Below are 13,853 nucleotides of genomic sequence, written 5' to 3' on the forward strand. Positions count from 1 at the left end.
TCTTTAACCTGGGATTTGCCTTCCTCTGAAGGACACACAATGGGCACAGGAAAATTGCACAGCCCTGGGAGAATCCGGGCCACCATCTTCTGCCAGCCTCTGTGCCGTGTAAATATTTTCCCTTGGGCCAGCTACTTTATAACCTCTGAATATAAACATACAAATCTTAAAAATAGGTTACGTAGCAGCAAACAAAATTCCATTTTTTTTATTGTGGTACAATAGACGTAACATGAAACGTACCACCTTAACCATTTTTTCAGGATCCAGTTCAGTGGCATTAAGTATATTCATGTTGTATGCAGCTGTCACCACCATCCATCTCCAGAACTTTTAATCTTCCCAAACTGACACTCTGTCCCCATGAAGCACTAACTCCCACCCCCTCCTCTCCCCAGCCCTTGGCAACCACCGTCCTACTTTCTGACTCTGTGAATTTGACTACTCTAGGAAACTCATATAAGTGGAATCATACGGGATTTGTCCTTTCGTGACTGGTCGATTTCTCTCGGCTCTAATGTCATCCATGTTGTAGCATGTGCTCGAATTTCCTTCCTTTTTAAGGCTGCATATATTCCACTGTATAGATAGACCCCATTTTGTTTATCCGTACATCTGTTGAGGGGGTCCTTGGGTTGCTTTGACTTTGGCTATTGTCAATATATTCCACAAACCTTTAAAGATGAAATGAAAGGCTTCATCGAGATTCGATGCTTGTGTAGGCTACTTTTGGGGTTGTACTTTAGCTTCCTGTGCAGGGGAGAGGCGTGCACACTTACAGGGACCTGGCTTTAGGGGCTCGGGTGGTGAAATCAGAGAAGCAGTAGACTATGTTGTTCCCTGTAGCAAGTTTCCTAGAGAAAGTGTAAGAGGTAGTGATAGCAGAGAAAAAATGTAGAGAAGCTGGAATGAACTACTTAGTTGAGTGAATGAGTATAATGAATGGATTCTCTCATCTAGAGGCTGCTGGGCCCCTCGGGTGTTGGGCCCTCCCCTGCAAGAGCTCTGTCCTGGTGGGGTAAACAGTGTGGTACCAGCTGGGGAGAGGAGCTTGAGAGACAAAAGAAACACAAGGAGGGCGACAGATGTGCAGAGTGAGGATGCTTCAGAGTGGCTCCTTGGGAACCAGAGACGCAAAGGCCAAGTAGGAGATTTTCAGGAGGACAAAGATGAGGGATGTTTGAATCATAGCGAAGAGCTCGGATGGCAGACACAAAGAGCATGGTGTGCAAGGCCCTGAACTGTCAGGAGCAATGGAAGTCCCACGTATGTGGGTGGAGGTGGCAGAACAGACCAGACCTTTCCAGCTGTACCTTCGCTGGGATCGGGGAGGGGAGGGCCTTAGGGGCTGTGTTAGGAAGACTGAATTTTCATCCTTTAAGATGGGAGGCTTGAAGGAATTTGCCCTGGAGAGCAACACAGTTCGATTTACCTCCGAGAGTGATACAAGTGGAATGAACAGCTGGACTCTGAAAGCCCCGCAGCATCTTTATAAGCAGAGAGGCCCTTGCTGTCTTAAACTGCGCACTGAGATTCCAACGCTGCTGCCTTGAGACCTTCTTCAGAATCCCGAATCGATGACCGGCTGCCTGCCTGCACGAATATACATACACCGGCTTTTGTCAGCCGCGTGCTCTGTCCTCCGCCGTCCCTCCACTTACTGTTCTCTGGTTCTCTGGCCGGCCCCTCCCAGGTCCGAGGAGAGTTGCTTCGCGAGAGGGTGCAGCAGCTGGAGGCCCAGGAGGGACGCTTTGCCGAGTCCCTCGTCTCCCTGCAGTTCCAGAAGGCGGCCAGGATGGCCAAGACCCTGTGGGCATACACTGCGCTCCTGACCATCCAGGACCTGCTCCTGGAGGAGCTGAGCGCGTCAGAGACCCTGACCAAGGCAGCCTGCACGCAGATCCTGGAGTCGCACAGCCCGGTGAGTGACAGACCTGGGAAGGAAGGCGCGGGGGGCCGCACCACATACCTTGGTGTTTCGTTCTGGTGGCCACCTCCACTTCTCCCACCATTAGGTGGGTGGTCCACTGCCCTGTGCCCACTGCAGCGTCCTGGAGAGGGTTGAGTGAGGAAACTTCCATGGGAGCGTGGTGCATCCTTGCAGCCCAAGGCTGCTCTATTTCATTGCCTCCAAGGAAGCAAACCTTTTGAATTTTAACATTTTTAAAATCTGGGAAACTGGGATGCCTCTTGCAGCCAACAGCGGTATTGTATCTTTCATACTACTATGAAAAATAGCTGTGTCGCTTTCAATGAATGGCACCTTAGATGCTGTGAAATAACGGATTATTTTTTATTTTCAAAATTCTAATTATTCCTACCTGCTGCATTTTTTACAAGGCGTGGGAGGTATACTCGTAAAATAAAAGCTACCGACGTAATGGTTTTGAGGACTAATTTTAGTCCCTGTATGTATAATTTTAGAATTTCATGTATTATTATAATAGTTACAGTGAGGAAAGGGAACTCACATTTATCGAGTGTCACGTGTGTGGCAGGCAAGCACTAATGAGCTGTGAAATGGGTGTACTCTCATTTAAGCATTAACAATTCATTACTTAATTGTGCGTCTTAAGATGATCATTTAAGCATGATTATTAATAAGTTGCGATTTTATGCTGCTTTGCAGTTACGCGCTTTGTCAGGCATTATGCCAGTTAATCATCGAGCCATGCCATGAAGTCGGTACCTTTTCTGTGCTCAATTCTCAAGTAAAGAAATGAGATTCAGGCAGGTGGCAGGTCAAGTTCTTTCCGAGGTCCACAGAGCTACTGAGTGACAGGAGCCAGAAATGTATCCCTTTCTCACTTCAGACCCCTGGGTCATGTTCATGGACTAGTTGATCTTGCTAATGGGGGTTCCCGTCATTTCTTTACAGAAGTCATAAATAACATGAGACCCTGAAGAGTCCAAGCTATTTTTCCAGCAAACATGGTGCACCCTGCACTGTGACGCCTGTTTGTAGGGATAGGAAAGAAGGGGAAGCTTTGCTGATATCCCAGCACAAAACATCCAAACGCTGGGTAAATAAAAATAAACATACTTTTTAATGCTTTGTGACTTTGCAAGAGAATGAGGGAAATCCCCAAGGGCTAAGGATAGCCTGGAGAAGCTGAACTCATAGAGGGAGATAGAAGCAATTCCAGAGGCTGAAATCTAGGGGCAAAGGGTGAAACCCAGAACGCCCAGGGATAGGGGATTAATTTGAAGGACTAGGAGATGGGGCTGTGGGATGTCCTGAGGAGACAGAATGCCCAGTGAGGCGGGAGGAGAAAGCCACCTGTGGTCAAAGCAGCCACCAGGGTAACCTGTCCATCTTCAGCCCTGCTGGTGGCAGGGGGTGAGGGGGTCGGGGTGTGAGCCTCCTCTGAATTTGTCACCAAAGGCTTCTTCTAATGTGACGAAGGAATCCAAAAGTACTTTAGCCATTCAGTCGGGAAATCTCCAAGGTGATAAATTAAATTTAAATAGGTCCAGGTGGGATACCTGCCCTGGTGCATGGCTAAAGCTAAGGCAGATCCTGTCCAGAGGAAAATATTCTCAATCCGGGCACCTCAGGATTTCTATGAGTTCTCAATTAAAATTTAAAGAGTCACTGAACACATAAAGATGCAAGACAAGAGGACCTGTGGGTAAGAGAAACAAAACACCAGCAGATTAAAATCCCCAAGGACTGTAGATGTCTGAATTATCAGTATAGAGTATAAAAGAATGATTTATGAAATGATTTAAAAAGTTAAAGATAATTCCAAAATGATTTCAAAGTTTCATTCACCCAGAGAGCAGAGAGTTCTCAACTTGCATGTATGTGGTAAAAGACCCAAAACAACAAAAAGAAAAATCGACCAAACAGGGAGAAATTGAGAGATCTCTCATCATGGTGGGAACTTTCAGCACAGCTCCTTCTGTGGTTGAACATTGATCAGATGAAACACCAGTGAAGATACAGATGGACTGAATCACACATTTAACAACCTGTATTTAATGCACACATGCAAAATCTCACAGCTAACGGTTAACGAACATACGTTTTTCTTCAGCACATATTAGGACAGTTAAAAAGTCATTGACCACGCATTACCCTGTTGACCACCTTTTTGAAAAAGGACAATTAAGTTTAAATCCGTTTTTTTAAGAGATTAAAACTTCCATACTTTGGAAGTATTAAACATACTTCTTAATAATTCATGGATCAAAGAAATCAAATTTTCAAAGAAATGGAAATTTTCAAATCAAAAGAATGGAAATTTTCAAATCAAAGAAATGGAAATTTTAAAATTCAAAGAACAGAAAAATAATGTAGATACGACGTTTCTAACTGCTTTTTTTCCCTCTAAAAAAGCAGTTGTTAGAGAGAAATTTATGCCCTTAACTTATATTGAAAAAGAAGAAAGGCTCACAATTGAAATCATATAAAAAGTTAGTGGGGGGCTTCCCTAGTGGCGCAGTCGTTGAGAGTCCGCCTGCCGATGCAGGGGACGCGGGTTCGTGCCCCGGTCCGGGAGGATCCCACATGCCGCGGAGCGGCTGGGCCTGTGAGCCATGGCCGCTGAGCCTGCGCGTCCGGAGCCTGTGCTCCGCGGCGGGAGGGGCCAGAACAGTGAGAGGCCCACGTACCGCAAAAAAAACCCCAAAAAACAAAACAAAACAAAAAGTTAGGGGGATAACAACCACAAATGAACCTGTAGAAAGTAGAGGGAAGGAAGAGAGAATAAATAAAATTAAAAACAAAACTACAGTAGAGAGAATCAATAAAGTGAAATGTTGAATTTTTTGAGAAAAGTCTAATAAATATACAAATATCCAGAAAGACTGACCATTTAAAAAAAGATAAGGGACAAGTAATATCAGAAGTATAAAAATCAACATAACAATAGATGCCCTAGAGTTTTAAAAAATAAGAGAATTCTGTGAACAATAATTTTATGTAGATGACTTTAGACATTGCAATGAAAGAAAATTTTCTAAAAAATTATAGATCACCAAAATTGGTTCAACTAGAAAAAAAATCTGTATAGGTCTATTACCACGAAAGAAATTGACTCAGTAGTCTTGAAATCTTCTGACACACGTGCAAAGATATCTTACCTTGATAGTTTTACAGGTGAGCTCCACCAAACCTTAAGGTAGCAAGTTTTTCCAATCTCATATAAGGATTATTTCTGATGTTAAAAAAATAGGGAATATTCCTCATTTCATGAAGCTCAGATAACCTTGACACCAAAAGCAGACATGAATAATACAAGAAAGAACAATTACAGTTGTCTTACTTTGAGCATAGATGTACAATTCATAAACAAAATATTGACCTAATCCAGCCGTCTGTAAAAAGGATTTAATACAGCATGACCGGACTGAGTTTTTCTCAGGAATGTAAGGTTGGTTTAACATTAAAACATTCATGTACAAAATTCATTAGATTAACAGATTAAAGAAATGACTCCTATGATCATTTCAGTATATACAGAACAAGTATTTTATTGAATTCAGCACCCATTCAACTTAAGACTCCTTAGCAAATTAATAAAAGGAGGAAATACCTGCAGGATGTTTACCCAAAACCCACAGTAAGTATCACTGCCGGGTGATTGGCATGGAGGTGGACATTGCCAGGAATTATAGATGAAGCAGGTGAGGCCTTCAGAGGAAGGGCAGGTCCAAGGTCATGTATCAAACAAATGAGGAACAAAATAAGACACTAGGAACCTCTGGCTTTCAGTTCCCAGTTCATCTCTTCATCATAAATGCTCTGAGAAGCACCTCAGTTAAGCCCTAAGACACCGAATGGCCCTTTCCACTTGCAATGACCCTTATTCCCATTAGTAATTGGGCAGCACAACACTTACATTTTCAGTTTTATCTTAAAGCCCTTTTGAGTAACATCAAAGCTTTCTTATTCTCAAGCGTGTTTAGAATAGAAGAGTTAATGTGTCCTGAATTGGAAGCAACTGATGATAAATCAGAGGATGTTGCATTATTAAATTCCTGGTACAGCGATGGATACGATGCCGGGTTTTTTTGCGGCGAAAATCTGCATTTGGAGGGAAGACAAACCTGTCATTTTGCTCCTGGTATGAGACTTTCATTCTGCAATCTGATCATTCTGGGAAAACCACTTTCCCATTGGGAACGGGCTTATAAGCTGTTTCACATTCAGGAGAATTTAAAAAAGCATGAAATGAAATGCTTTGGAAGCAATGACTCCTAAGAAAACTATATCAAGTTCCCCTCACTTGATGAAAGATTTAGACTCATTTTGTGAAATTGGGACATAGGCAAAGGCATAACTGAATCATGGGCAAATTTAAATGGGATGGACTTACTCATACAGATAATGTGACCCCAGACTAACTGTACCCACTGTATTTGCATTTCAATTTCAGTGGCTGCATATCCACTTTTCCAAGCCTGGACTGGACATCTTTCTCTTCTCCCCTCTGCCTTACTGCCCACTTGCTGCCAGTCACCCAGTCTGTCGATCCTGCTGGAATTTTCTCACTTCTGACCTTTGCCACCCAGCTTCACTCTTCAGACAAATCTGAAAACCAAAAATCACACCAAGAGTAGCTTGCACTCATTGAGCTCTCGTTAAGCCCAAGGCATCGTGTTAAGTGTGTAAACTTTCTGTCAACCACAGGATGATTTTATTCCCATTCTACAGATGGAGTTGAAGCTTAGGACGGTTAACGCATTTCACCAGGGTCCCACAGCTGGAAAGCAGAGCCCACACCTCCTGCCTGCAAAGCCTGGCTCCTGTCCTGACATTGATTTCCACCCACCTTCCTCTTTCCCTCTGCAGTCTCCTCCACACTGCAGCCAGAGGAGCCTTTCTGAAAAATAAAAATGATCAGTGACAGCCCCATTCCCAGCTCCATATTTTAATATTTATCCTCTACCCCTCCCTCCCTCGGACTCTGAGTTTTAGCCCCTGGACCTTCTTGCAGCTTCCTGAACACTTGAGACACATTCAGGCCTCCATTCCTTGGAAGGACCTCTGCCTAGAATGCTTCTGCTGCCCACGTACAAACTCCTCTCCATATTCTTAGACAAGCCAAATGTTGCCTCCTCTGTGAAGCCATCCATGATTCCCTTGGACAGAGTTGGTTTTTCCCAGCTCTGTACTCAAATAACTCTCCATCGCGATTCCCAGAGACGGGCTGTTACCTGTCACTGTTACTGTGTTTGAACAACTGTCTCCCACGCTAAACCGTGAGTTTCCAGAGTCTAGGGGCCATGTCTCATTCACCCCAGCATCCCTTGTGCCCAATAAAAGGCCTGGAACTGTCTCTCTATCTGCCTGTCTGTCTGTCTTCATCATCATCATCATCATCATTTGTCCATCTGTCCAACCATCCATTCATTCAAAAGATGCCTACATAATGCTTTCCAGAGACAATAGAAGCGAGAGATGGGGCCCAGAGTCAGAGAAATTAAAATCACTCCTCTCTTGGGTTCTTGGGACTTCAGGAGATTTCCTTACGCTGTCTGCGCCTGAGCTACCTTATCGATAAAATGGGACTACCTTGTGCTGTTTTGTGAAGATTAAATAAATTAATTCATGTAAAGATAGCGTGAATCAAATCTAGCGCAAGGTGGGCATTCGGTATGTGCTAATTGCTGTTATTATTACTATTAGTAAGATGTTGCTGGTTACTGTGACTCCTTCCACAAGCCAGGTGCCTGCTTCCTGCTGGGGAGAAGGATGAACAAGACAGTCCCAGAGCCCCTACCTGAGCATCTAAACTCTAGTGAAGAGAGCAGGCATTAAGGAAGACAGTTCTAGAACCGAATCTTGGATTCCAGTTGTGCTAAGTGGCAGGGGTTTGGAGGAGAACTGACCTCTGGGAGAACCTCCCATCAGTATCTTAGAACCTGCAGGATACCAGGTTCCCACCTTGTTTCCTGTTCCTAACCAGGGCTAACCCGGTCTCGGAAAACCAAAGTGTGACTCGCCAGCTCTCTGTGCTCTGCCTGTTTTGGGGACACTGGCAGGCGTGGGTCTGTCCTTTCCTTCCTCACACTGTGGGCTGGGGGCTGCCTCAGTGGAAGCCTGGTCCGTGACCAGGCTCCGGGCATGCTGACAGAACACGCTGAGGGAAACTCATTAGTGCTGTTGGAAATGCTGTGTTTGGTTATGTTTCCAATTTGGGACGCAGCAACGAGAAGGATGGTCATAACTGGAAATCTCAGTGTGATGGTAGCCCACGCTCAGAGCATTCCAAAGCTTCCACGGCCCTGACGGCACAACCCGGCACTCTCCACACTACGACTTCAGTTTACCTCTCTGGCCCTTTTCTCTTCTGCCTTGGTTTCTGAGCCTTTGGGGGACTTTGAGACCCTTCTGAGCATTTGATGCAAGCTTTGGCCCCCTGCAGATAGGCAGGCAGATGGTTTTGCACAAAATTTAGGAGGACCAAGGGCCACCATCTCCTGATGACACCTAACCAAGGCCTCTTACGATTAAGCCCCATCCTCACTCCACCCCACATAGAACACTGGCCAGTTGGTGAATAATAGGTTCGGTGTGTGTGCATTTTACAAGGCTTGGGACCTTCCTGCCCGCCCTCTCTTACCCATCTAAGCAGGCTGTGGACAGTCTCTTGTACCCAGATTCTCTGACTCTGGTGGCCTCAGAATGCAGATTTCTTCTGTCTGGCCAGTGAGAGACAGTATAGCCTGGGGGTTAAGGACACAAACCCTGGAGCCGGCTGGCCTGGCCCCGTATTCTGGTTCTGCCACTTAAGAATTGCATGGCCTGGAAAATTACTTTGTCTCCCTGCCTCAGTTGCATCATTTGTAACAGGGAAAATAAGTATATATTCCTTACAGTTGTTATAAGGATTCAATGAGATGAATAAACACAGAGCACTTAGAGTGGGTCAGGCTTGACCTGCGTACTGTCAGTGTTAGGTGTTATCCATGGTTGCTGGTCCAGCACAGCTTTTGCCGTGTAGGTTACGTGCTGATAACCCATGTGTTTTAACTTTTTTTTTTTTTGCGTTACGCGGGCCTCTCACTGCTGTGGCCTCTCCCGTTGCGGAGCACAGGCTCTGGACGCGCAGGCGCAGCGGCCATGGCCCACCCGGACCGGGGCACGAACCCGCGTCCCCCGCATCGGCAGGCGGACTCCCAACCACTGTGCCACCAGGGAAGCCCAACCCATGTGTTTTAGCAACAGGTGGGAGCTGCCAGGGAGCTGCTATGTGCTGCAGGTTGGGGGATGGAAATGCAGCCCTGCCCCCCAGGAGCTCACACTCTAGCAGAAAGTGGAGCATTGTCCTAATCTGCTCGTGCTGTTGTATCCAAATACCATAGACTGCAGGGCTTAAATAACAAACATTTATTTTCTCACAGTTTTGGAGACTGGGAAGTCTAAGCTCAAAGTGCCGGCTGATTCTGTTTCTGTTGAGAAGAATCCTTCCTGGCTTGCAGACGGCTGCCTTCTCACTGTGTCCTCACATGGCAGAGAGAGGGAGCTCTGGTCTCTTCCTCGTTCTATAAGGGGACTAATCCCATCTTGGGGGCCCCATCCTTGTAACTTTATCTAAACCTAATTACCCCCAAAGGCCACACCTCCAAGCCCCATCCCGCTGGGGATTAGGGATTCAGCATGTGGATTTTGAGGGACCACAAATATTCATTCAGTCTGTGATGGGAAAATACGAAGGATGGTGAGTGGACAGTTGAGGAGGGGGAGTCTGCATCTCCCAGGGGACTTAGGGAGCCGTTAGTAAGTGCCTGACAATTAGCTTTTTTGATTGTAATATAAGTGCCTGACATTCAGCTTCTGATTGTCGAGGCATCCGTTTCAAAGACATCGTCTGAAAATAAACAGGTTGCCAACTAAACAACTAGATAAAAGTCAGGCTGCCCCACCCATGAATTTCCCTTTTTTGGAAAGCTCTGGTTGACCTACATACCTGACCTCTTGAGTGACCCTGCTTTGCCCTCCCTGCGCCTCAATTCCTGCTCTTATGATTTAAGTTCACCAACAAAGAGTGAACCAGTGAAACACTAGGCACCCCACCCTTGACCATCCAAGGGCCATGCTGTCTCTCTCTTTGCGACCCTGCTGTGTGGCCTGGGTGTGCCGTGTACCCTCCAGGGCCTGTGAGGAATAAACCTTGTTTTTTCAAGGTCCCTGATGGTTGTTGCTGAGGTTGAGTCTTGCAATCATAAGAACCACAAGGGCCAGTTCAACCTTGACATCAGCCCATCAGGAAAATGCCTGTGGGCGCTGCCCCAGGGAGTGTGGACCCCCAGGCATCTCCAGCTAGTACTGTCACAGTCCACAGGCTGAGACCAACACAGAGCAGAGCTCTTTCCTGAGGAGGTTCTTCTAAAGCCAGTCCTTGAAAGAAGACTCAGAGTTGGCCAGGCAAACGGGGAAAGGCCCTGCAGGTGGGTGTACAGTGTGTGCAAAGGCACGGAGGGGTGAGAGACCCAGATGCAGTCTCTTCATGCTGTTTGGCACGGCCAGATCCGGGAGGCAGCAAAAGGAGGTGGTGCTAGGCTTGCAGCGCCGTGCCAAGCGGGGCGGATTTTATCCTGCGGTCCACCTGCCTTGGGCTCATCACCTGCCCCTCTGTGTGCAGGAGCTCCAGGAACTGGAGAGGAAGCTGGAGGACCAGCTGACGCACCAAGAGGCGGCCCAGCTGCAGCGGGCCCTGGAGAGTCGGCAGCAGTGGGCAGGTGAGGGGCCTGGGCTTCTGCACGAGCCGGAGGAGGAGACAGATTCTGAAAGGCAGGTTTCGGCTGTCCTGCGACGGGCCCTGAGCAAGGGTCAGAAGTTACTGGAGCATCACCAGCAGAGGTGAGCCAAGGGCCCAAGGGCAGTGTGTAGGCTCAGTCCCCGCAGGCCAGGGGGGCACCTGGCCTCTCAGACTCAGCGGGATAAGGCCCACCTGGGCTGTCGTGCTGCCGTCTGAGAGGTCCTCCCAGCACTCAGGCACGAGCTGTTAACTTTGTAACAGGCTTCTTCCCTGACATCTTTTTATACTTCATTTTTTGAGTCTTTTAATATTTAATTTCTGTTGAATATTTAATATTGAGGTTTTACTGAAGGTAATATTTTTCAGCTTTTTATTTTGAAATAATTATAGACTCACAAGAAGTTGAAAAAAATAGTGCAGAGGTTCCATGGCCCATCACCCAGCTTCCCCCAATGGCAACATCTCACAGGATAACAACACATTATCCAGACCAGGAATTGACATTTGCACGATGCAGTGAATACAGGCCTTACTCAGGCCTCACCATAAACATAATATTTATATCCTGCTTTTGTAAAATTATAAAACAGACAGAACCCCCTGATCTTCTTTTTTGTTGTTGTTTTTTGCATTCTTTTTCAATTAATTAGACAATTAGCCTTTGCCCATGGCATTAAGAACTGTTGAAAAAAAATACTTTTTCCCTTACAGAGTCTAGGTATTTTATTTTATTTTTGAGTTACAATTAACATACAAGATTATATTAGTTTCAGGTGTACAACATAGTGATTCAATATTTTTATACATTATGAAATGATCACTGCAGTAAAACCAGTTACCATCCATCACCATACAAAGTTGTTACAGTATTACTGACTATATTCCCTATGTGTATATTACATCCCCATAACTTATTTATTTTATAGTTGGAAGTTTGTATCTCTTAATCCCCTTCACCTATTTTGACTTTCCTCCCACCCCCTTCCCCTCAACCCAACCCAGCAACCACCAGTTTGTTCTCTGTATCCATGAGTCTGTTTCTGTCTTGTTTGTTCGTTTGTTTTGTTTTTTACATTCCATATATATAAGTGAAACCATACGGTATTTGTTTGTCTCTGTCTGACTTATTTCACCTAGCATAATACCCTCCAGGTCTATCCATGTTGCTCCAAACGCAAGATTTCATCCGTTTTTTACAGCTGAATGATATTCCACTGTGTATATATACCACATCTTCTCTGTCCATTCATCTATGGATGGACACTTAGGTGGCTTCCATATCTTAGCTATTGTAAATAGTGTTGCAGTGAACATAGAGGTACATATATCTTCTGGAAAACATAATTGTTAACAGCTTCATAATTTTCCATTGTGAATATAATGTTGACATGTGAAGGACAGGGTAGAAACTATATATACAGCATGATTTCATTTTTGAAAACATACACACAAATTAACTGAAGCAAATAGGCCAAATTGTAATAGATGTGATTTCTGTGTGGTGAGATTGCAGGTTATTTTAATGTATTTGATTACGCTTTTCTGTGTAAACACAACATCAAAGTGCAGTTCTGTTTTCCATTGAAATAATTGCATAAAAGACTGAATCTGTTTGATCAGAGGAAAATGCTCAGAGATGTTGACTTTATTTAGACTTGATTTAGGATTTTAGTAACGTATTCCATGCTTCATGGTGGAAAATGCTGATGATCGAGCTTTTGGTATGAAGTGTACCTGCAGATTGGGTTTGGATTGTATTAACCAGCAGGAATGCAGGATGGATAACCCAAGATGCCAACTTTGATTGGCTGAGGGATAGGCTGGGAGGACCTCCTTGTGGGGAAGTCAAGACGCCTGATAGAGACCTCGTGTGATAAGGTGCCATCCAGCCTCTGTGGTCAGAGTCAGGTCCATCCTTGGGAGATGGTTCTGGGCCCGCTTCAACACAAGGTCACATGGTAATTGAAGACTCCAGATCTTGGTGTTCTTGAGCACAAGCATGACAACTAATACTGAGAGTTTTCAACTTAGGATCACGGTTGGAGGTCAGAGGGAACGAAAAGTGCCCACCGAACTGAGCAGGCATCTGGAGACCGAAAAACAAGGCAGGCAGCTCCGTATAACCAATGGATCTGTTTATCTAGGGTAACATCCTCACAAGGTGGGGTCAAGCAGACGATAATCCAGAAGGCTTCACAGCTGCATTCCGCACCACCAAGGGGCCATTGGGACAATTTGATAGTTAACCTAAGGTATGGGGATAGGTGCTTGGAAATAGGACGTGCATTCCCAAGTCAAGATTTATGAACGGGTAGCTAGTCTCGTGGGTGCCAGGAATACTTCAGGGAAGGTTTTCATCCTTGTCTGGGGACGAACAAAGCATAGAGGCTACCTGGTCCTAATGATTATTAAACAATATCTATTAACTACAAAGCCCTGATGACAGAGAAGTGATTCACTGCACAGTCCTAGGTGGGTCAGCAGAAGGACAGGAGAGACTGTAAGGGCCCAAGATGGCATCAGTTACGCTAATAGCCATGCAGATCACAGATTGCCCTGCAAAGCCACAGAAAAGTCTCCATGTGGCTCCCACAAAACTTCTTGCTTCGAGGAGCTCTCCATCCTGCTGAGCCCTCCCTGATAACATTATTTGCAAGGTAATCTAGCTAAAAACCAGCAAGCTTCTTCTGACCACCTTTTTGGATGGATTTTTTTTTTAAATCATGTTGATTAGATCTGTGATCCCTTGTTGTTTAAATAACTAGGATTTAAATAACTAGCTTTATAACAAAACTGGACTCATATAGATTTTGTTTTCACTCTAGTTTGAGAGAGGAGCAAGAGAACAGTGTCATGCTTGAAGATTTGCTGGAGAATATGGAGACGGACACCTTTGTGACCCTGTACAGCCAGGTGAGAACAAGTTTGCCATGTCCTGGGTCCATCCCTTGCCAGGTCGTCACTTCACCCTTTTCTCAGTGTCCACGATTCCTCACCCTCAGGATGGGGATGATAACACGAACCTTGGGAGCTACCAAGCAGATCTGTGAAAACCCCTGGCCCAGGGCCAGCACATAGAGGACATTTGATCGGGGGTCACGGCAGCAGCAATGACAATAGTAATCATTGCCCTGGTCAGTT

The 13,853-nt window shown here is 45.4% G+C and overlaps 1 protein-coding gene across 3 annotated transcripts in view; it reads left to right on the forward strand.

Moving 5' to 3' along the window:
* EVC2 (EvC ciliary complex subunit 2) overlaps window positions 1–13,853 on the forward strand; it is a 141,034-nt gene that overhangs the window by 112,240 nt on the left and 14,941 nt on the right. For all 3 annotated transcript variants that reach the window (XM_079920375.1, XM_079920377.1, XM_079920376.1), the window contains 3 exons: window positions 1,694–1,921; window positions 10,596–10,813; window positions 13,538–13,625. In XM_079920375.1, coding sequence (XP_079776501.1) covers window positions 1,694–1,921; window positions 10,596–10,813; window positions 13,538–13,625 — 534 coding nt within the window. The remainder of the gene's footprint in view (window positions 1–1,693; window positions 1,922–10,595; window positions 10,814–13,537; window positions 13,626–13,853) is intronic.

The sequence above is a fragment of the Stenella coeruleoalba genome (genome assembly GCF_951394435.1).
Source record: "Stenella coeruleoalba genome assembly, chromosome: 4".
In the NCBI taxonomy this organism is placed as follows: Eukaryota; Metazoa; Chordata; class Mammalia; order Artiodactyla; family Delphinidae; genus Stenella; species Stenella coeruleoalba.